This window comes from Antrostomus carolinensis, unplaced genomic scaffold, assembly GCF_000700745.2.
Source record: "Antrostomus carolinensis isolate BGI_N321 unplaced genomic scaffold, ASM70074v2 scaffold9507, whole genome shotgun sequence".
In the NCBI taxonomy this organism is placed as follows: Eukaryota; Metazoa; Chordata; class Aves; order Caprimulgiformes; family Caprimulgidae; genus Antrostomus; species Antrostomus carolinensis.
This window is the reverse complement of record NW_010328020.1, coordinates 40,905-64,409: the sequence shown is the minus strand read 5'-3', so window position 1 is coordinate 64,409 and position 23,505 is coordinate 40,905. Positions and strand designations below refer to the sequence as shown.

Here is a 23,505-nt window from a genome sequence, read left to right as displayed (position 1 = left end):
GGGTTTTACTGTATTCAATTCTCTGTAATCTACAGTCATTCTCCAAGTGCCATCTGGTTTTTGAACAGGCCAAATAGGATTATTAAAAGCAGTTATGGTCTCCTTAACGATTCCCACTTGTTGAAGTGCCTGAATGGTCTAAGCGATTTCCTCTTCCCCCCAAAGTTAAGAGGGCAGGGGTTGGATTTCCCCCAATCCCAGATCTGTAATGTGGCTGCTTTATTGTTAATATTACTGTGTCACACAGTAACTTCAGCTCCAGTATCCACCAGAGCCAACACATGTAAAATCCCCCAAGACTGCCACTTTGTAGGTAAAGGAACACAGGGGTGTCGGTAGCCTCATGGTATGAGGCTACAGGGGCAGCAATTTTGGGAGACCTGCCAAACCCTCATTTCTGCTGTTTTGGCATTTGCCAGATAGTGCCCTGCCGTGAGGGGACAGGTGGGGCGGAGGGTGGGGGCAAAGTTGGTGGCGGGGCTGGGGGCAGTCAGCTTTTTTACATAGTTGGTAACTTTTGCCATCGGCGAAACATTTCTGATGTTTTGATCCCATTTATTTCTGCGAGTGGGACACCAGGTTGTAAAAGATCATTCCACATTTGTTTCCTTGTCACTGGTGATGTAACTCCTTTCAGTTCTGCCAGATTTCCTTTATCCACCACTCGCGCAGACAGTCTCGACATTACAGCCCTGATTTCCCTCAAGGTATTTGCTAGGGCACCTACATTACCAGTAGCATTTGTGACTGCTGGTATAATTGAGGGTTCTAGTGAGGCAGGCGCTCCTCTCACAAACTGCATTTTGATAATTCTCGTTACTGCTACCCTGTCCAGCTCAGATCCCATAATCAACGCACGCCCCGTCCCCATCTGCTGCACTAAATTAATACCCTCCTCCATTGTACACCAGTTTCTGAGGGACAACACTAATTCGACAGGTTCGTGATATACTGTTAAAACTGCTGCACACACCCATTGATACAGCGTAGGTGCAACAACAGGTTGCCCATCACGATCTCTGATACTTTGCAACTGAGCGTATCCTTGTTGTGTCTGATCACCGCTGGCTACAGGGCTTAATAAATCTTTTTCACTCATTAATAAATGGACAGATGCAGCTCCACTGTCCCAAGCTCGCAAAATCCATGCCAGTATGCCTTCCCCACTCCTTTCCTGATAGATCTCTAAAAATTCCCTTAAATCTTTGGGAGTGAAAGTACGCATGACCTGCACTCCCCCATCCACTTGTTCCTGCTGCCCCTTCATTTGCATGGGGGTTCGTGCTTCTACCACCTCCCTGCCTTCTAAATCCAACTCAAACTCAACTTCAGAGTCTGAGGATTCACTCCAGATATTTCCATCCCATTCCTTAGGATCCCATGAAGGCTTTGTGGTGAGAGCACAAACTTGGGAAATCGAAACCTCGCTTTTTCCATATCTGTCCCTTCGTTTATTAGCAATACGTGCTACCAATCGCTCTACAGTAATTTGCAGCCCATGGCACCACTCAGCTTGAGTAGTAATCACTTCTTGTTACGATCACCTTTGCACCTTGTAAAGCCTCGACTTCCTTTTCCAGTTCTCTCATTTTGCTCCGTAATGCCACAACCTCATGATCAAGAGCTCTAGGGCCGGTAGCTAATAACCATCCCCATCTCCCCGCTAACTTGCGAGAAGACTATGATCCCGCTTTCCACGGCAACCCGCACATAACCATTTCAATTGCCCAGGGGGTAACCACCCCGCCCCCCACCCCACCCTCCCATCATCTGTTCCAGGTCATGCTTCTGGAGGAGCCAGCGTAGCCAGGAAATTGGCCACGGGGGTTCAGCACTCCATACTGGGCCATCTCGGAATACGGGGAGTCACTGTCGTGTCACCGTCCCCAGTCCCCAACTTTTTTGCCAGCCAAGGCATGGCTGTTCCTGGATCCTGCCAACTAGGCCAAAACGTGTGAGTCGGCACGGGCAGGACGCAGGAACCACCACAAAACCACGGATGAAATGCAAAGAGTAAATTTGGTTTTGTTACCTCATCAACTAGGGGATCCCCAAAGCAGCACCTGGGCAGAGGCACATAAGCAGGGACGCGGGCACCACGGAGCTCAGGCCTTGCTAGAGGATCACTGAACCTGCTGTTTTCACCTGTCCATCGAGGGTCCAGGCAGGCATCATTCACCACTGGGCTTTGATCTTCCTTGTAGCAGTGCAGGAATTTCAAACATGTCTGATAAGGTGCCTCTAAATTTATCATAGGCCTCTGTTATCTAAACACAGATGCTCTACTTGTCCAGCACACAAGGATAAACGACAATCAGGGTGATATACGTATTCTGCTACACCCCAGCTACAGGTCACTTGAGAGTGTTTATAATCCTCCTCACCAACCTTCCGTTGTTGTCCCACATTGGCTGTTCATCTATCAGAATAAAACCATTGTGCCAACAGGAGGGAGGCAGGAGAGGAAATTCAACTTCAGTACTTTGCAAACATAAGGGAACATACCCTTTACAGAAAGGGTAATCAGGCACTGGAACGGCCTGCCCAGAGAGGTGGTGGATTCACCATCCCTGGAGGTTTTTAAAAAGAGATTGGACGTGGCCCTTAGAGCCATGATATAGTAATTGGAGTTGGATCAGGGGTTGGACTTGATGATCTTGGAGGTCTTTTCCAACCCAATCTATTCTATGATTCTATGAAACAAACCGCATTCCAGATTCCAGTATCTTCTCAGAGTTACAAGCTGCTGAAAAGAGCACCTGAAGACTAGAAGGAAAAACATAGCTCTTTTCTGTTATTTTCAGAACTCCCAATTAGGCCCATTTGATAGAATTCTGCTTTTCCAGGTAGTATCTCTCAGGACATCAAGTTCTTGAGAAATACCAATCAAGCTGTGCATCCATTTATCTTACCATTTTGTTCATCGAAAAGATGTTTAATACACTCTGTCTTTTGTCCCAGCGCCACCTCTCTTCACAGCTGTTTTGGAAATCCACATATTCACAGGTGAAGAGAGCACAGTAAAATAGACTGTAGGCAACAGTCTTACAAGATGTAGGCTAAGGGGCTACAGGAGGGGCTCCCAGACGGGGCACAAACCACAGTTTGATGCTGGGTGCTGGCAGCTGTGACACCTCCCACCATGCTTGGAAGTGCTCACTGCAAGTACCTGTCCATACCCTTATTGCTGAAGTGGTGTCACTGCTGTCTGTAGCTGCTTGCAGTCCTTCCATGGGTGCAAGAACAGTGTGGGGTGGTTAAGGACACAGAGCCAAGCTTCCAGTTTGTGGGAGCTGGATGTGTAATGGGATGGTGAGCAAGAACCTGGAGGTCAGGGCCAGTCTCTGGAGTTCTGCTGGAGGAGTATGACAAGAAGGCAGCATGTGGAATGGTGATTAAGGAAGGCAGACATGCTAAGAGAGGGGAAAGGTAGTGGGGTCAAAGGGTTGCCAAATCATATTAGAAGAGGTGAGAGAAATGTAACTGCAGGAAACTCCTCTGAATCAACCATCTAGCAAATGAAAAGGTTTCAGCTGTTGATAACTGAAGAGCTAAAAAGGCTGGAGGTCCCCATGCTCTCAGTATACCTGTGGACTGGCAGAGGAGCAGGAGTTGCTGCCACTGATGGCATTTTCCCAGACAGATGAACTTTGGGAGTTCGTGGTCTACTGACTAGGTGTCCTAGTTTTGCACAAAGGACAATCAGGCTTAGACTCCTTTCATATTTAATATTCCTGGCAGCCCTTCAGAAGATATCAGTATCACAAGGAAGTCTTGATGCTAGCAAGATGTTTGAAGTAGGATAAGGGAACACCTGGTGAAAGAATAGTGCTGACTAAACAGTCGACATAAATTAATAGATGAGATGTGGCTCATTCAAAGAAGGAAGTCCAACAAACAAAAGTAACAACCAGAAGGACTTTTGAGAAAGACAATTTTAGTTTATTGTCAAGATACTTTCTTCCCTCTTTTCTCAGCAAGCATTTCAGATAACTTCTAATATGGACTAACAGTTTCTCTTCTAGGATGACACTGCAAATTCACAGACACTGGCGATCATTTGTGACAGACCAGGTTTGTGGCACAGAAAGTAATTTTTTCGTTTCTTTGTTCCCAAAATCCACACTGGCTCTACAGAGGTTGTCACATCATGCAAGAAACTCATCCCATTAATTAGGTGACCAATTTGTTACAGTTAGGCCTGGGCTTCAGAGCTGCACTTCAGAAAAAGCTTTGCTTTTACACAAACTCACTTGCCTGGGGTTGTGCTTAACAGTCTAGAATCAAAAGTAGTGCTGGTGATTTTTTGAATCTCAGAGAAATAACCTATCAACTGCTTTTCATGTCGTCCCATGCCACAGTCTTCACTTCTGACAAGTTTTAGAAAAAGCTGTATCAGTATATGGAAAAAAAACAGTCTTATCAATGTTCCATCTTGAATAAATAAAGGGCTACCCTCCTGAGTATTACACCGAGGTACACTTTTTGTCCCTGTATATCACATCAGAGAGACTTTTCTGTAGAATTTAAGTTTGTTTGGTCTTGGATTACAGGCTTTTGCTCTAAAAGAGCAAGTGTGCTGTGTATGGGAATATGCCAGTCTCACCTGGGATCACGAGTGGTTTGGTACTGCATGTCACGTCCATGGCTTGCAAGTGGATATAAGCTACCCCAGAGCCACACTTGGACTTCTGTGCAACTGCAGGACCTCTGCTCCCAGCCACAAGCTCCCTGGTGCACACATTGTTGTTGTCTTAAGATCTTTCTGAAATGTACTTTTGCTTTGTATTAGGACTCTATAAAAAGGTAAATATAGTAAAATCATTATCACTCCTTAGTTTGTGACTGCTGTACTGACTATATAAATCTGGGCTTTGCCTATTTTTAATCTTTTTGACTACACTGCAGCTCCCAGTTGGCACAGTAATTTACAACACAATCACCATTTTTCAGGCAGCACAGGACAACATCCTGGTTAAGGAGAGAAGGATGGGGCCATCTTTCAGACTCCACTAGGAGAGCTTCTCAACTGGTGATGCTGCATTGGGCACAGAATGCTCGTCGTCACTCTAATGCTCTTTCATCAGTTTTAAACTGGCTTAGAAATCCGTTTACTTTTTCCAAATGAAATTACTAGCTAAGTTTCTAACACTCTATATTTGACTTTAAAACAAGACAGTAGTTTACTACTGAGATGTACAAGAAGAACATGGGAGTTAAACAATTCTTAAATACTGCCACTGTGGAAGCATTGTTCTTCAGATAGCAGACAGGACATTTTGTTTCCTGTATTTCTTGTTTGCTGCCAGATTTTATCTAATTGTTTTTGTAATTTATAATTTTTTTTTTTACACAAATTAGTTTTTACCATCTAAACATGGAACTTATGTTTCACTATTTTTCACTATTTTTTCAAGAGGCAGTGAATAAGCAGAAACTTCTGCAACCTACGTGTCCTGACAGATTTACTTTTTTTGTTCCTTCAGTAACTAGAATTTCTGTTTTTATACCAAGGGCTGGTGCACAAATGGAGCAGTATCCTACAGAGAGAAGCAACTGATGTACACTGGGACTGGCCTTTCTCTCTTCTGTATATACCCTCACACATGCATATACACACACATTCAGATTCACTATTAACAGATGATTTCCTACTAAAAATCAATGACATTTTGCATTAGCACTGTTGGGAGAATAATACATTGGCCCTTAAAAGGTTGGTTGTGCATTATGGGAAGGAAACTAACTGCCAAGAGCTAAAGTTGCAACATAAAATGTACTCACTCTGCTGGGGAAGCACTTACCAAAGGCTTTTACCCAGTCTTTCGGAACAACAAAGTGTTTTGCCCAATGTTTTGCCAATGGACAGGGGCTGACAGACAGGACACTGGCACTAACCAGAAGAGTCAGCTTGTTTTACTGTCTATTTCAAGGTGACACAAAAAGGGGATAATACATTAATCAACAAAATAAGCTAATTATATCGCTAAGCAGCAACACAAAGCCAGGCAATGCATCTAATCATTACTACATAAAGTCAGCAACAGTGATTAAGAAAGATGTATTACTAATTGCTCTATCAATACGTTACCATCATCCAGACCCACAGTCGCTGGGGTGCCCCGGTTGCAGCAAGGGTTTGGAGAACCTCTCCCGGCAAGTGAGAAGTCCCTCACAGTGCGTTTACTTACAGGTGAGGCTACCAAAGAATCACTGCACGGGGGTCCAGCTTTGTAATACTTAATTACCAAACTCAGCAAGCCAGGTGACTGGCATTCCTCTTTGTGCGGAAACATCTGGCACATCCTCCTCCAAGCTGGATTCTGCCCAAAGCCAGGCCAGGGCTCAGGGAGGAACCCAAGGGAGTATTTCTATTCTTGTGGTCTTAACCACATGTTTCTCAACTAATATCTGTCTGGCTTCACCATCTATTTCAGTTCTAACCAGAAACATCTGCTGATGGCTGCTAAGAAGTTGCTGATTGCTCTTGCATTACAAACATTACAGCAAATAAAATCTTACAGGGTCCGCCTAGAGGTCAACTCTTGGCTTAGGCCCGTTACCCAGGCTTTGGCATATCACATCGCACTTCTTTATCAAACATCTCTGTATTTTACTCTCTTGAGCATTTATTAATTCACACCACTATAGCCACAGTCAAGATCCAGTACGGAACACCTGCAAGATTTTGATGCTGCACTCTGATTAAAGTTGACAACACTTCTTTAGAGGCAAGAAAAATATCAATTTTATGTCAAAAGACTTTTCTAGTCTTAAAAATGAAAGAAATAACTTCTGAAAGTTATTAAAAAAATAAAGTACCTGGTGGAACTCAGAAAGCTAATATAACGTACTTTATGCATGATATAGCTAAGGTAATTTGTAGCTTTGTGTTCTTTTTTGTGAGTACTGAAGTTATTTTAAATAGATAAAACAATTCCTCATTGCCAATCTAATTTTTTAAACACTTTTATTGTTCAAGTCCATCCTCTTAATCTCCTCTTATAGAAGCAAACAATGCATCATTTTGAACCACTTAAATATACTATAGCAACAGCTTTGTTGGAGCAGTGACTGCTGCTATAAATGGCTTTAGCAGAACTTTGTGAGATCCAAAAAATATCTGACAAGGTATATTTGCTTGCAATATTATGAAGACATTTATCCCTGTGCTGCATGCACAAGGGGCCTCTCTTCACTCCAGGAAACAACTGAAGGCCAGAACACAGGTGTCTGGAGAACTGCAGCCAGTCCATAGGGATCATGGGACACCATGCTGTTGGTAGAAATTAGGCAGGATGAATCTGAGCTTTAATCTTCCTGATCCCATATTCTTTCCAGACTTCAGGCACGGCTTTTCTGTACAGAACCCTTCCAAGAGTAGTGCTCGAGCCTGTAGCTGCCTGCCCAGTGTTGCCCAAGGTCTCCTAGAGCATTCCTCGCTTCAGCCTATTCCTGCTTCTCTAAGCTCACAGAATTTTGTTATTTTTCCTCTTCTAAAACATTTTTCCATGTTTCACTGTCTTTGGCCTTCTATACCCTTTGAATTGTGAAGAAATTCATAGGCTAAAATTTTTCTTTCCCCCTGCTGTGACTATCCCATTGTTCCTTTGCCTTTTTCCCTCTTCAGTACTTTAAAGAAGCTTCATCTTCCAAGAATCTGCATTAGCCTGCCTGCCTCACACCTACCTTACTGTCGCTGTTCGTTCACTGCACTTCTCACTGATCTCCCTGCCTCTCCTTTTCTGCCATTATTCTGTGCCTTCTTTCAGGCCGAGTCTGATGCAGGAACCAGCATCCAGTCCTGGTTCCTCAAAACTCTGTCTTCATCAAATCCACTTCTTTCCCAATTCTTTTAACTGATTTCCAGTAACATTCCAAACCCCTCCTTCACCAAGCTGTTGCTCCTTGCATAACCATCCTTCATTTAAATTAAGATAATAAATTCTCCTCTCTCCAGTATATAAACAGTGAAGGCTCACAAATGCCACAGAGCCTTATGGATGTATTAACATAATAACTGATGGGCTCTAATTCTAAGGGGGACTGGGGCTGCCTACACCTGACAGCAGAAAGAACAAATATGGACATAAACAAAAGAACCACAGAATGAGTTAATACAGAGCAAAATTTAGGGAATAAAGAAGAAGTTGAAAACAATTCCCAATAACAGGAAAACCAGAAATTAATCTCCATCTAGCTTCAGTAATGATTCTTGTTTGAGAGGCAAACTGTAAACCAACTGTAAACCCTGAACAAGCCCTGTGACACTATGATTCATTAAGCATCAGGATGACATCACTCTCCTTCTTCTCTTTAGCATGGCCAAAGTTTGTGTATTTTTCCTCCCCTCCTACTGCTCTGGATGTCTTGGTTTGCTAAACTTAATCTACACTTGTTGACAAATAAAGCCACAATTGCAAAACCTCCCTATGGAAGATGCTTATAATGGAAGAAAGTAACTTCACAGTTGGATGAGTGACAGAAAATTAAGCACGTTTTCCTTAGCATAATTACATACACACCGAAGTTGTTGCCAGTAGAGAAAACACAGCCTAAAGCCGTTGTGCTCTTAAGGTTTTGTAGTGGAAACTTGGGCCAAAGACTGTATTGCTGAGAAAACTCAGCTACGAACTGATTCTGCATGCTGCTACAGAGGATGATGGCAGCGGGGAGATGACACGGTGATATCCCCATAAGAAAGTTACATCAGTTGCCTAAATAAATATTATTATAAGCACTATTAAACATATTTCAGCACATTTAATGTATTTCACTACATCTTCTACTGTGTAAAGTGTAGTCACGTAGCAACATCAGTAGGGCTAAGTAAACACAGCCTTCTGCACACTAGCCAAAACCTGAGCCTCAGCCCAAACTCACCTTATATCACATGTGAGTTTTAGATGAGCATCAAGGCTACCTGTGTCCAGAGAAGAAATTCAGCCCATGCTACCTTTAAGTTTAATCTTGCCTACCTGCACTGACAAGATGGTGTGTGTATAAGCCAGGACCTTCCCAAGAGTTCCCCATATAGCCTATAAAAATGACCGGCAGCATCAGCTGGCCAGCATCAGGGAAACAAGCTGGCGAGGCTCCCTCCTACAGGCACTTTATGCAAAATGCTGCCAAGTACTGCAGAAGTTGCAGACACCAGAAGGATGATTTTCTCCAGTGCTGCAGTTTTTCACTTAGATGATTCCCCCATTTGTAAACAAGAAAACAAAGCCTGAGTATTTTCCCACCAGGATAGTGGCATGAGGACTAGTTAGCATTCACACACAGCTTCGAAAGGGACAGTACCCGCTGTGAAAAGGACACAGCGCTCTATGTTTCATGTGATCAGCTCTGGGAGAAACACCAAAGCAACACTCATGAGACATTTAGCAGTTGCAGAATGTTTTGCACTATCTCTTCGCAACAGTACGTAGTTCAGATCAATATTAATAATATCTTAAACCACCTACTTTATCCAATTAGGTTTTCATTTCATTAAAAAAAAATCCAAAGGTTCTTTAAATATATTTAGCACATAAAAATGGTAGAAAGGTTGCTGTGCACCAGTTAATCCCACCTTTGTTTCAGTGAGTGCAGCTGGACTCACCTTCTCCATTTCACTTCTTACTCACATTGCTTATAATCTGGTTCTCCAAGAATTTTAGTTTTCTGGGACAGGTTGCAAGTACGAGAGAAGTAGTAGAAACACTCACAAATGATACTGGAAAAAGTTTAGGATTATTTCAGTCTTTTTAGTCTCAGCATTGAGATGCCAAAATGGGATGGATATGTAAGTACGCTTCAGTTGTCTCTAAAGGGAATTAGTAAGTCTTGCAATGAAAACTGGAGATTAGTAGCTGGATGCATGGTTTATGGCATTCAGTGGGTTGCCATACGCTGAGGAACACATCTTTTGAAGGAGATTTTAATCATCTCAAAAGACAATATGGCAACTGGCAGCCTTTTTCTTTATTGAAGCAAAGTCACAGCATTTTCATCACTATTCCCTTCTTGTGAAGGGAAGAGTTAAATGAAGGCCCCTGAAATTTACATTACTAACAAGTAAAAGATTGAAGAAAGAGATTACAAGCATATTTCTCTAAAATAAATAATCTACAAAGAGTGCTTTTTCTTCTTAAAAGCAATCTAAAAATGTATAAATTCTACGGTAGGGAGATCAAAAGATATTTTAACAACTTTCCATATTTACAAACAATACAAAAACTGCGCACGCCATCAAATGATGCAAAAGTCTTCTTAAAAATTAAAAGCTTCATTACTACTAAGAACCAAAAACTCCAGCCAATATTTCAGTTTTAATTAATGGTCTTCTTCACAATTGGAAAACCGTTAAATGTTTTTATTATTTGTAAAACATACAATAAAAACGAACCTCACTAAATTATTAAGGTTAAAAAAGAAGAGAAATACTGCAGGCAAATCAAAAAGGAAAGTAACTGTAACTTATTCTTTGGTAACCAAAAGTTAGCAAGTATCTGTATTTCAAGTGATGAAAAGTAATAATCTTCCCATTTGGACAAAAGGAAGAAAGACTTCTGGCAAAACACAACTCTCAAGTTTCCATTTTGAAAGACAGGCTCCACCTGCAGCTCTGTAGTGCAAGTTCTCAAAGTCAAATTTTGCTTTCTCATTCAGAAACGTAACACTTCCAAACTCCGTCAGTACACTGCTTAATGCCTCTCCCACTTTTCTGTTGTCTGCTCGCATCCTCCGCACACCTCCAGTTGTTCCAGTTCTCTAAGGGGATACTCTAGACAAGGAAGCAATTCACTTGGAAATGAGTGTTTCACCAAGTGTACATGTGTGGCTGCACAGCAGCTAGTAGCGTGTTATAAAACTCGTCTCCCTTTTCCACGTTAACTACATCTTTCATTTTCTTTCAGGAAAAAGAAAAAAAAAAAAGTACCCTGGACCAATTAATAACCTGGTGCCCTAATTGCTTTAGCAGCAAACCATCCAACACTGGGCCATACCCCAGTAATAATAAACCATGCACCAACCCAGCACCAACCCTACTACTTTCTCACCGGTGAATGTGCCTCATCGTGCCTCTTTCTGCTTAACGAATGCACTACGCTGCACGACTACAAATGCTTTTGAAGCAAATGTCCAGCTGGTACCACAGGAGCCTTCCCCTTCCTCCTTCTTCAGGCTTATTCCTAAATTTTGCTTGCACAATTGCAGTCTCAAGAAAAAGAAAAACTTCACACCCCTACAGGCTCTGAGAAAACTCCCTCCCCACAAGAGGACTTCTAAGGCTTTACACAAAAAAGTCAACTGTTAACTTTCTTTAAGCCACAGACCACTCATTCAAAGCAAGTCCTTCCCACCCCAACCCAACCATGCAGAACTATCATTGCTTTAGCATTTAAACACACACATGCAGTTCATGGAATAAATGCTCAGCAAAGCAAACTTGTCCTGGTCTGGGCTTTCTTCTGGAATCTAGTCCTCTGTCATTTTCTAGACTAATATCCAATGCCTTTTGTCACTGCTTCTTAACTTTCTTCAGCTGAAGGGCTTAGATACTTCCTTGAAGTACCTGGTTGAGTCATTAAGTCTAGATGGGTTGGATCCAAAGTCTCCTTGCAGCCTGCCTCCTCAGCATATGGAAAGTCATTCATGTCCATTTCATCACTGTTAAACACGTCAAGCTGCCTCTCTTGCTGCTCTTCCAAAGTCCTTCGGACCCTGCCCTCGGCCTGTTCCACCACTTCCCCATCTCCTTCACTAATGACGGTCATGGGGCTGCTCTGGATGCGGTTGCGGACATTGTACTTGCTGCTGGCAGCCGACGGGGGCGTTCGTGACCGGCCATACCTAGTGCCAGAGAAGGACATGCTCCTTGGCATCAGGCCCTCGCTCTTGGCCCACTCCTCCTGGGCCCGTTTGTTCTTGCTGGGTGAGCAGCTGGCAGGGCTCTCGGAAGGGTCAGGGGAGGCATCCGTCTTTGTCCGATGGAACCGCGGGTCCGTGTTCTTCAACATCTCTGCCGCAGACATGCGGGAACTGGTGTCACAGCGGCTCCCTTTCTTCAGCAGCAGGGCTTTGAAGTTGTCGTTGCTGGTGCTGCTCTTGCGAACGCTTCTCTGAATTGACCCGGCTTGTTTGAGGGTAGCTAAGGTTGGGGAAGCACCAGTGGGAGTTACGGGGGGCGACGGAGAATGGTTGCGGGTACGATCGTCTTCGGAATCTTTACGGCCAAGGACTTTCCTTTTGGATCTGAGTTTGAAAAACAACAAAAAAAAAAGAGGACCAAACAGAAAGTGAAACTTTTTACCTCCCCTAATTAAACTCAGCTTAGAGGGATGACAATGAATCAAGCTAAAGCAGAGAGAGGGATAAGGGAGAAGTAATCTGTATGTAAAGCATGAGTAAGAACACCACCAAAACTGTATAGGTGTTAATGCAGGTACTGGGGGTATAAGCTAAGTTTATTGTTCTTTTTCTGCAAATCTGGAACAATGAAACTGCCAAAACTGGCAATACTGATGTCCAAAACACCTTAGTGAATTTAGTGAATCAGGTTTTCTGGTTTCAGTATTCAGCTGCTAAGATTAATGCATTATAAAGATTATACTCAATGCCATTTGTCTGTTTTGTTTGGGGATTTGACTAAAAATATGTTATCTAGAGTATGTTGTGGGGTTTTTTTAAATTTCATTTGATGGAGAATTAGAAGTGTAGTTTAGTGCACTTGCCTTTAGAAAAGGATATCGCAATGCCCTGCTGCTGAAGTTAAGATGAAGTAAAGTAAGCAACATGTAACCATTCTGGATAAAATGATTTAAAAAAAAAAATCCCTTCCCCAACCCAAATGTTAAATAAATAGTGAAAACTGAATTTTCCAGCTTCTATTAAGATGCACAGTCAAAATTCACAGTTCTGTTGGTGCTCTGTCATTGCAAATCTTCGACTAAATGAAGGAGAGACCAACTTCCCAACATGAAAGTAATCTTTGCAAATGAAAGTGTAGAGTGTCTTTTAATTTAAATGTAAAGTGTGCCTTTTTAAAAAAAAAAAAAAAAAAAAAAAAGAAACAGCCATGGAACTGGGAATAAGCGGAAAGTGGACTTCTATTGCCCCATTTTCTCATTATTAGAAATCATAAAGAAAGAAATGTATTACATGCCTGATATTGTAGCAAAGTTGTTTTGCTTCTTTGCAGGCTAAGCAAGAATTAATTCAAAAAGATCGCATAAAGGCTAATTCTACATAAACTATTTTGGCAAAAGTTTAAAACAAGTCAGCAGACTTGTTACAAATACAAGATTATTGTGCTATAATTCCAATTTTATCAAGCATGGGTTCAATACAGACTGTTCCCCTTGTAAAACAAGTTTCTACTTAATGTGATCTTTAGCTGTACTTTCTTAAAGGCCTTGAGATTTTGCCAAGGCAAGCTCATGTCTTTATGCATTGCAGCCTACTGATAATAAAAACAAACAAACAAACAAAAAACCCCAAACCAAAACCCAGAAAACAAAGTAGCAGGATCCATCAGCTGAGTAGGTGGCACCAGCAGACACTGCCATAAACTCTGCCAAGACTTTGCAGCGATGCTGTCTCTACTGAAGTGGTTAAGTTTATGCAGGTATCGCTTTCGCTGTCCCCCACAGGCAGCTCTAACAGCTGTTCCTTTTCACCTGCCCTTCTGGAAGAAGAATGTAATATCGACATCCATGCAGCCCGAGGATGAATGGACACCAGAAGATAGCACAGGGATAAAACAACAACTTCAGTTGTAGTGGCAAACATAAGAACCTTGTCCAGACTGAACTGTGTGTCAGCACCGTATGCAGCAAGTGAATTTGGTGCTTGGATGCTCTGCGAGTCTGTGTGCAAACGTGTGTGCATTAGTTACAGGGCAAAGATCTCCCTTCTTTAGGCTTTTGGCTGCCTATGCTTATCTTTAAACACTGCAATGCTGGGGTTGTACTGCTGCCAAAAAACAAAGGATATTCCAAATACACAGAAAGCAAAATTCAATTGCAAAGATCTGCAGGGAAAGACTTCGTTATCCTGGCTTGAAGTAATTCAGTAAGACTGTGAATGCAGTGCAGAGTGGTCAGTCCGCTGTCAGCATCTAACCAGCTTTTCTCAGCATGTATGAATTATGGCAGAAACTTAAAATTAAAAACTGAATTTGGTTTTGGTGGCTTTTCAGACAGATACAGGGTATATAATCAAACAAACCTGTGACTTAAAATTAGATTGTTCTTCCTGCCTTTAACACACATAACACTAAATTTCTTGTCTTACTCCAAAGCCCATATTCAAGAGTTCCAATCACTGAAATAATACGTTTTAGAAATAGAGGGGGAAAACCAAAAAAATTTTTTATCAATTAACAACCAAAGAAGATACTGGTTCAAGTCTAAAGCCAGCAAAAGCAAGGTCTTAATAACAAAAGTGTCAAGCAGTTTTAACTATGTCACATCCAGTTCCATTGTCCATTTCCCCATAAACTCATGAATTCCATGTATGTGCATACACACAGAGATCCACTCTCTATCTGCATACATAGTGGAGAAAGGCTACTGGCCAGAATATTTCATTCTAAAAACAGATTTGTCGCAGTCCTAGTGAGCACCATGCAACATGAATGCAACAGACCATTTTTAGAACAGCTCCTGCAGGCCAAGTCCTAAGGGGTAACCATAAGTTATCAAAAGTCAGTACCATATAGATATATATATAATTTTTGTAACATCTAAACCAGAATGGTTTCAAAAATTAAAAAGTAGCATTTGCATCCCAAGCGATGCGCTCACCCAGCTGCCAGCCACGTTCTCGCAACAGGCTTTTCCCAACCCTCGCTACTCCTGATGCAGAACTCGGGCACAGATGTGCAAACTGACTGAACACCTAGAGCAGTTAAACATAGTACTCCCATTTAACTGTGACCAGTTAAAAGAGACGGCCCCACTAAATTTTGAAGTAAAAGACAAAGCCACAAGATGGCACTACCACTACATCGATTCTAGTCTACAAGAAAGCTCAGTAGTAGTTCAGAGAGTGGTAATGGTCTTCTGTGTGTACTGTTTAAATGGTGCACACGTTTCATTTTGTGGTTTTAAGCTTCTTTTTTTCTTTTTTTTTTTTTGACAACCTATCGTGAACAGCACAAAAATCTAGTTGCCTATTCCAGATTATTTTATTTTCAAGGGAAATGAATAATGTCATTAATAATAGAGCCAGTACTGCACATTTCATTCATGAACCAGTTTGACACAAAACACCCGACCTCAGGCTGGATTATGGCAAACTATAATCCAGCGTTTGCCATATGTTTTGCCATATGACTGACATGTTGTGTTACTTGCCAGTTTCAGCCACGCTTGCCATGAAGCATTAGCGTTGAGCCTCTGTCCCAAACTGCACCATATAAGCAGCGAAGGGAGTAAAAAGAGATGGAGAAGAACGAGAATGAAAACAAAAAGATACACAGAAAAAGCAACAGTAGAGTTAATATGGCAGATTGAGAACAGTACAATAAATACTAGGCATAACGCGTATTTTAAGGGGCAGGATATTTAGAATATAATCTATATTGATTTAATCTGGTAGCTTTTAGTTCAGAATGGATTAAAGATATTTGTAAAACAATAAAACACAAGTTATCTTCCTTATCTTTATCACATACAGCCTTAGTAGAAAGTTGATACGTGCGCTTTCTGTTAATGCAATGACTGTTGTAACTGGGTCTTTCAGTAAAACAAAGTTAATTAATTTTTGAAAGAACTACCAGACCTGACAGTATGGGAAGGGCAATTTCTGCAGTACCTGTGAATGGCTGCAAAAAGATCCTCAGTAGTCCTTGGTCTTGCTGGTGTTGCCACTCCGTCCGTCTCTTCCCCATAACTATTGCTCGGCAGGAATGAACTGTTTGCTGTGTCCGATTCAAACACCTCCACTGCGCAGAGAGAAGGAACAATGCTGTCAGTCCGTCACGGGAACCCAACGGGCACATCACCCCGACACTAGCCCTCGCTGCCTCTAAGGCAACGCATCCCAGAGCCTGAGGGAGTGAGTGCAGCCTTGTCATTATTGTCATTCAGAACAATGCCTGCTTAGGACACTGCAGTGCATGAAGTGCCTACGCGTGCTCACACACACAGACAGGCAGAGAACAATACTCAAAAGAAAATTTGTATGGTATCCACGAAAAGGCAAAATCAAAATTAACAAAGCTAACCATCTTTTCATAGCATGTTTTAATCCTAGCACAGTTAACTAAAGCATATTTTTTATTTCCATGTCTGTAATAAGAAGACATCACAAAAAAAATTACAAGAAATCTCATAAAGTATTAATCTGATCCCAGCAACTTTCTTTAGGCTTTTAGTTTTAACTATCACAAGAGGCTCTTTTCTCTACAGAAGCCCACCTGAACGCTAGGATTGCTATTCTCACTCCCCAGCTTCTTTAATACAGCTACTGCTGCATCTGAAGCAGAGTCAGAGAAGACAGACTCACCAGTTTCGTTCTCTTGAGATAGGTGCCCGTCAGTGTTACTGCCGTTGTCTTGGCTGCTGCCTGAAGTGCTTCCTTCATCAAAAGCAGACTGCTCCTCCTGCCTGGGTTCTTCTTGAACTGGTGATGCAGCAGGCTGTACCACAAAGGCATTAGCTCCCACTGTCTCCGAGAAGGTGAATCCGGCAGCTCCTCCCTCAGGAACCAGGCTGCCAGAGTCCATCTCGCTAGAACTGAGTCCATCTGTAAGACAATTTCTCGCCTCCTCGCAGTGTGCAAGCACGGCGTCTCTCTTAGTTGGACTTGATGAGCTTCTGACAGTATCACTCACTTCAGCTATTTTCTCCACTGTAGGCTCTAATTGTGGAGGTGGTACAACAAGGAACAGTTTGGGTTTCTTTGAAATAGGAGGTGGTTTCTTGCTTGGCAATAAAACCTGAGTCTTGTTGGGAGATGCTGGTGACCCCTGAAGTGATATGCCAGAATGGAGGTCTTCGCTCTGCACTGAAGACTCGGGTGCGTCCTCAGTAGCTATCCCCAGTGAATCACCTTCAAAGGACGTGGTTAGACCTAGTGCACTTGCAGGCTTTTGATCGCTGTCAAGCACAGGTACGTTATCAGAGAGGATGAGAGGAGAACCCCGAGCCAGTGTTTGAACTGAATTTTTAAATGAAGTGCCTTGAGTTTTCATTTCCTCTTCGCCTAAACTGTTACTGAGTCTTAGTGAGAGAGATGGCTTTAGGGAAGACTGTGATGATGAATTTACAGCACCCTTTTCCTGAGACATGGTTTCAGAAGCAGATTCAGGTGATGGTTCACCTTCTGGCCCTTTTTTCACAGACCTCAGCTGCACCATTTGCAATGCTTTGGTAGTTACTAAGGGCATCACAGGTCTTGATGCATCTTGCTTGTTGAGTGGCTGTTTCACCGGACTGTAGCAAGAATCTTCCTGGTTACGTTTCTTAAAAGAATACTGTGGGTATATTGTCGCACCTTTTGTTAATTTGGGATCCAGAGGTGGTGCTGGTGGTGGGACAGCTAAAGGGCAAGTAGAAGGGGGAGGAACAGGGGAAGAGAATGAACCGATAGAGGCTTCTTGTGGAAACCATGGGACAGTCTGGGCCAAGGAAGAATTTTCATCAGCTTCTGGTGGAGGAGGGGGAAATGTGGGAGAGGCTGGCAATGGTGACAGATCCATGACTTCTGCTGGTGGAGGAGGAGGAGGAAGAGGAGAAAGTTCAGGGCAATGCGGAGGAGGTGTCGGAAGAGGAGGTGGTGGAGGAGGTGCAGCAGAATCCGGAGGAGAGCTTACAGCAGAGTCCAATTTCTTCACACTTACACTCCCTTCAGTAGATGTATTTGAAGAAAGAGAAGTGGAGGATGAAGACATGGAGACTGAAGAAAGAAGAGAGGACTTCCTTTCAGGCACTTTTGGCTTCAGCTTAGATTTCCCATTTCCTGATGATGCAGATTTTAAAAATACAGGCACTGGAGTAAGCGCAGTGGGTGTATTGGACTGGCTGGAGTACCCGCTCGATGGCGATGTGACTCGGTGGGATTTCTCCGGAGAAGTGCTCTTTGGTTTGGCCAGTTCACTGGGCACTTGTGACACAGAAGCCCTTGAGCCATCACTGCAGTGGCTGATGCTGTAATCACTGAGAGCAGATGAGGTACTGGCAGAATGGGTCACTGGAGATTTTACCTGGTCATCCGCCACGGCGGCATAGTCGCTGCAGTAACCCCACTGGTCAGCGTACTCCGACTTGATGCTACTTGTTTCACTCTGGGAGGGAGTGACTGTGCAGATGGAGTACAGGTTTGGAGCAGTGGTGGACATCACGCTGCTGCTTGCACTGACCGAGCTTTGGCTGCGGGAGCGCAACACCCAGGGATCTTCATAATCACTGCAGGGGCTCTGGGAAGGGGAGCTGCCATTTTTGCACTTGAGATTCAACTGCAGAGAATGCTGGAGGGTGGCAATGAGGGATTCATCAAGTACCTGTCCATTGGACTGGGCTTTTTTCTTGGGCATCCTTCTGAGTGAGTCTGTTCTGGATGGTGGCAAAGGCGGCTTCTTTGCCTTTTTCAGAGAGATATTTCTTACAAGGGATTTCTCAGGTTGGCCTGACTGGTCATCCTGATGGTTCTTCTCCTTTCCTTCAAAGACATTTATCACACTGTCTCTGGGGTTCCCAAAACCATTAGTATTATTGCATGGCATGTCTGACTTGGGTCCGGAGTCCATGTGCATGGAACTGTAATAACCATCGTGGTCCACAGAATACAGAGAAGTAGAATCATCCTTGACTGAAGTCCTCTCCAGGCTACTGCTGCTCAGGTTGCTACCGGGAGTGGCACAGCCTGGTGTGGTACAAACCACCTTGCGTGAAGGAGTCTCACTGTTTTCTGCAGACTTGTACAGCCAATACTCTGTGCTGTTCACTGCTGCTTGTGCTCGTTCCCCTGAACAGCTGGATTCACTCCTACCATCGCTGTCCTGGGAAGGGTTTGGCAAAGCAAGATTGTTCCTACAGCCATAGCCCACGCTCTGAGACCCAGCCTCTGCGTTTCCAGGAGTGCTGAGAGAGACAGCAGAGTCACCAAGAGAAAGCATCATGACAGCATTAGATGGGATGGTATCTGAAGTCTGTGAGTGACGTGTGGAGCTGCTCTCACTCCAGTTACCGCTTGATGAATGGTGATCTTCTTTCCCACTTACTGCACTGCTGGCAACAGGATTGTCTCTTGGCTTTGGGTAGGCAGCGGAGCTGGTAATTTTACTATCCAATGATGCAACACTCTGGGCAGTGTGAATAACAATAACTTCTGAGGAGGACGACAGTGTTGCATTGGGTATGATGCTCGTTGAGTAGGTGGCATGAGGAGAGACCACACATGCTGGGCTTGCGGACTTTTCGCTGTCACAGCTTCTCACCTCTTGAGACTTTGGCCTCGACATGGTCCCTGTAGTGGGATTACTCCTCAGATGCACAACACTATCATCCACTTGCAATTTACTTATCTGGTGGGGTAAAGTGCCAGCAGCGTCTTCTGTCTGCCAAGACATGCTCTGTGTCTGCTCTAGGGACTGCAGAGACACTCTCGCACCAGTCCGAGGCAAGCTGTGAAAACCCATGTCGCTATTTTGCCGAGAAGAAAATATAACTGCAGCAGAATCACTCATCACTGACATGTTTCCAGATGAGCTGGAGAACTGGGACATCTGGGCTGCGATGCCTTGTCCTTTCTGCGCTCGTATTCTTCTCATTGAAGGGGGCACAACTTTAACTTCCTCCGTCTGGCAGCTGGTGTCCTTGGTTTCAGAGCGCTGCACAGCAGAGCGATAGCTGTCTAGTCTCCCTAGCGTGGAACAGTGATCTGGGACGTACATCGAATGCCCTCGGAAATCACTTTGGCCAGTGCCAACTGCTGGAGTCAAAATAAAATAATTATTCCTTGAAGCACAAATGCACATTTGTCTTCTTACTCATTTAAAAACAAAGCCCCCCAGCAAACTGCTTGATCCCCATGCTCTTGAAGGTTATGCCTTCTGAAAAAGAACCTGCAACAATGGATTTTGCACAGGCATCATGTGTTTTCCACATTTCTCTTCCCTTTTTCCTTATTACCAGGAACCTTCCGCTTACAGAATCATCTGCGCTCCTGCCGCACATTCGACACATGAAATCCTCTGTTTATGACATGGTAATAATTTCCATAGTAATCAGTTATGTCAGAAACCAAGTAACAATGTTTGACTTCCAGTAGGCAAAGCAGCAGGAACAGACAAAAGCCTGAGAAACGTGAAGTGTGTTTCCAAGCTAATGCCTCGTGCAATAAAGAAAAGGGGAAGGAAATGTGGAGACTAACGTGAATAATCAGATCTGCTTTTTAAAAGCATTACACTTCAGAAAAAAAACCATCAGGAGACAGGGATAGCTCTCCAAGTCTTGCAGTTCATCTGAAAGGAGGCTAACACATTCAAACATGCATTGTTTTACCAGAAGCGATACATATGCTACAACAGCATTTATACAAAGACATTACCCAACACTGCAAAGAAAACCATTGAATAACATTTCTCTGTACAACTACTTTCTATTTATCATAAAGGAAAAACTTCAAGAAACAGGGAGAAGAAACAGCAAATACTGGTGGTCGTCTCATCCTCAGCACCGTCAGGAAATAAAAAATAACTGTATTTTTTTAAATGAAGTCATAATCGTATATTGGCATAATAAAAACCCTTGAGGACAAAGGAAAAACAGTTTTAGTTCAAAATATAGGTATCACTCGGTCAGTAGAAAGGACTCGAGGGTTTTTTTAAATTTACATTTTTATTGGTATCTGCCTTCTAAAATCACAAACCAGAGCACCGCTTTAAAATTAGTCTGTGTAAGGCTGTTGCTTTTTGATTCAGTTGCATTACTGTATAAATAGCAGACACGAGAGGCAGGCGTGCTGCTGGCGATGCTTGTAAGGATGCTGCATATGTCACTGCGGGGGAAAACTGGTTATTTCAAGTCTCTGCCTTAAAGCTAGTCTCCGGAACGATGAAGTACCACACCTGATAGGACTGTTCTCCTTTCATATGTCCTATATGGACCTGGATCAGGAGCACAGGTATTCTTATCATGCAGCTTTAAACACCACTTACAGGACATTTAATTATCCTTATTCTTGGCAGGCAAAAGAGGCATTTAGGATAAGGAAAAGAGGGCTCTGAAAAGGCTTCAGTGAAAGCAGCACACACAAAAAGATTGTTTACTTCTTTTCCCTAGGCACGTAAGTAATCTTTTAGCAGCTTGAAGCCTATTTAGTTTGCTTTGTGTAGATTCTCTTGCTCTCATGAAAACAGCCTCTTTCTGCTTCTGGTAGAGGTCTGCAGAAAAGCTAGGTACTTGGATGCTGGCAAACATCTTAGATAATCTAATATGAGATACTGTCAGAACAGATGGACTACTGCAGCCAACCAAGAGGGCATTTGCATATTCTGTATACAGTTATTAAGAACTGTACTATAAGAAAAAGAATTTAATTTTGCTTTCCATATGTATTGTTTCTACAGAATCAGGTTAAGAGAGAGAAAAACATCAAAGTAGACATTACAAACGTTTCTGGAATCGTGACATCACTGATAACAACTGTTAGCCAATTAAAAATAGCCAATAATAAAAATCTGTGTACTAAGTTCTATAAATAACCAAAGAAGTGGGGTATATTTCTTCTTTCTACCACTATGAAATGTACATGCACACAAGACAGTGGATGGAGCTCGTGGAGAATGAAGCTGTCAGCACTACAGCAATTCTCTAACACCCTCATATACTGACCTGTGGCTGAGAGCACCTCATTTCAGTGGGCAGTATGTTTCTCTTCACAAAGGAAGCTAAATGCACTCCACTCCGCAAGCAGTGTAACACACACAGACAGTTTATGCTTGTTTAAAATATTACTGCTAGGGGAGGTAGATGGCAAAGCAGAACTTGCTACCCTCCCTTTTTCTCCTTCCAAAATGGGGAGTGTCAGAACGCACTATTGGGACATACTGCTTCTTGCAAATGCACAGCAATGCTTTAAAATGTCTGAAATACAAAATTAAACCTTGGCGCTATATCTAAGCTACTAAATGAAAGAGGCCAAGGACTCTTCTTATGTCAATCCAAGCTAAGCTCCTTTCTGGCAAGGATGGCTGTACCGAAAATGCCTGGGGGAGCAGGTGCTGCCCCATCCCCTGGCACCCACGGCCAGGCAGAGCCTGGGGGACCGCTGGCTGGCCCAGCACAGGGCTGGAGGAGCACGCTAACAAGATGGCAGCACGAACAACCGCAGGACGCTGCTCAGCATCAGTGCTAACCTTGTTACTAGAACAGAAGTAACTTAGGGTCCAGTCTAAGATGCTCATGGGAAATGCACAAACTGACTCAACAACAGTAAATCTGTAAAACTGCAATACTGCAGGGAAGCCCATCAGGGCAGGTCTGTGCACCAGGCCAAGGCCTCTTGTAGTCAGAATAGTTCAGAGCACAAATAAATACAGGGTGCAAAAGGGGCAAGACAGCCCAGTCCCAGAAGTATAAACTACAGGGCTACATCCTTCAATCATTATATGGGATCTAGTCAGGGATCTAGATCAGCCTTTTCATGGCTGTTGCTATTACAAGATCAGAACTTTGAGGTTTTGATTTTTTTGTTTTAGAAATGCAGCATATTCTGAAGTTCAGCTTTGATTTTGGCTTTACATGTATGCACAATCTCATGCAAAGCTGTGAGGATTCACTTGCTCTTTATAATGTAGCAATTGCTCTTTTTACAGCTTCGTCTCCTGAAGAGGGACAACAGAAACCTACAGGGAAAATGTTTCAAAAAAACAACCAAAGGAACATTTAGGACTCAGGTAAACTTAAAACGTTGAGGGTTTTAAGATTTTGGTGGAATTCAGAGGAGGGTAGCAATGAGTATTTTGTTTGCAATTTCCAAATGCACTGGAAAACCTTCACTCGGTTGCAGAGTAACACTGAAAAGCAAGGGTTTTCAAAAATCCTTAAAACCAAACCGCCCTTGTCGATACTGCAGCTAGAAGATGAACAATCCAATTCTAAAGGACAGCTCAAACCTTTAACTGACTATTACACTGAAAATGCTATGTCTCCAAAAAATCTCTACTTAACAGTCAGAAGTTACAAGATATCTCTGAAACACCAACATTCTGGAATTGAAGCAGAGCTTTTAAAGAACACCACCCACAAGTCCATCTAGTTGCAGGGTGGACGTCTGAGCAGACAGCAGCAAAAAATATTGCAGAACTGGACATCACGTTACAAGTGCTGAACTTGTGCTGAAGTCAGAAATGGTTGCAATTTGGTGGTACAATAAATGTGGCTGAAAGTAATTAATAATAATCTTGTCTGCATTTTATATTATTCCGTGCCCAGTAGCCATGTGGCCAGTGCTTTGTCTGCCACTGGAGACCTGTATCTACACTCCTTTCTTCTTTATTACCCTACTTCT

General features: G+C 42.9%; 1 protein-coding gene across 1 annotated transcript in view; it reads right to left on the bottom strand.

The window, feature by feature from the left end:
* Positions 1–11,516: 11,516 nt before the first annotated feature.
* Positions 11,517–23,505, bottom strand: part of NHSL1 (NHS like 1) — a 52,612-nt gene continuing 40,623 nt past the window's right edge. Inside the window, exons 6-8 of the mRNA XM_029085985.1 lie at positions 16,498–19,923; positions 15,805–15,934; positions 11,517–12,240 (exon numbers count right to left, since the gene is read on the bottom strand). Coding sequence (XP_028941818.1) covers positions 11,517–12,240; positions 15,805–15,934; positions 16,498–19,923 — 4,280 coding nt within the window. The remainder of the gene's footprint in view (positions 12,241–15,804; positions 15,935–16,497; positions 19,924–23,505) is intronic.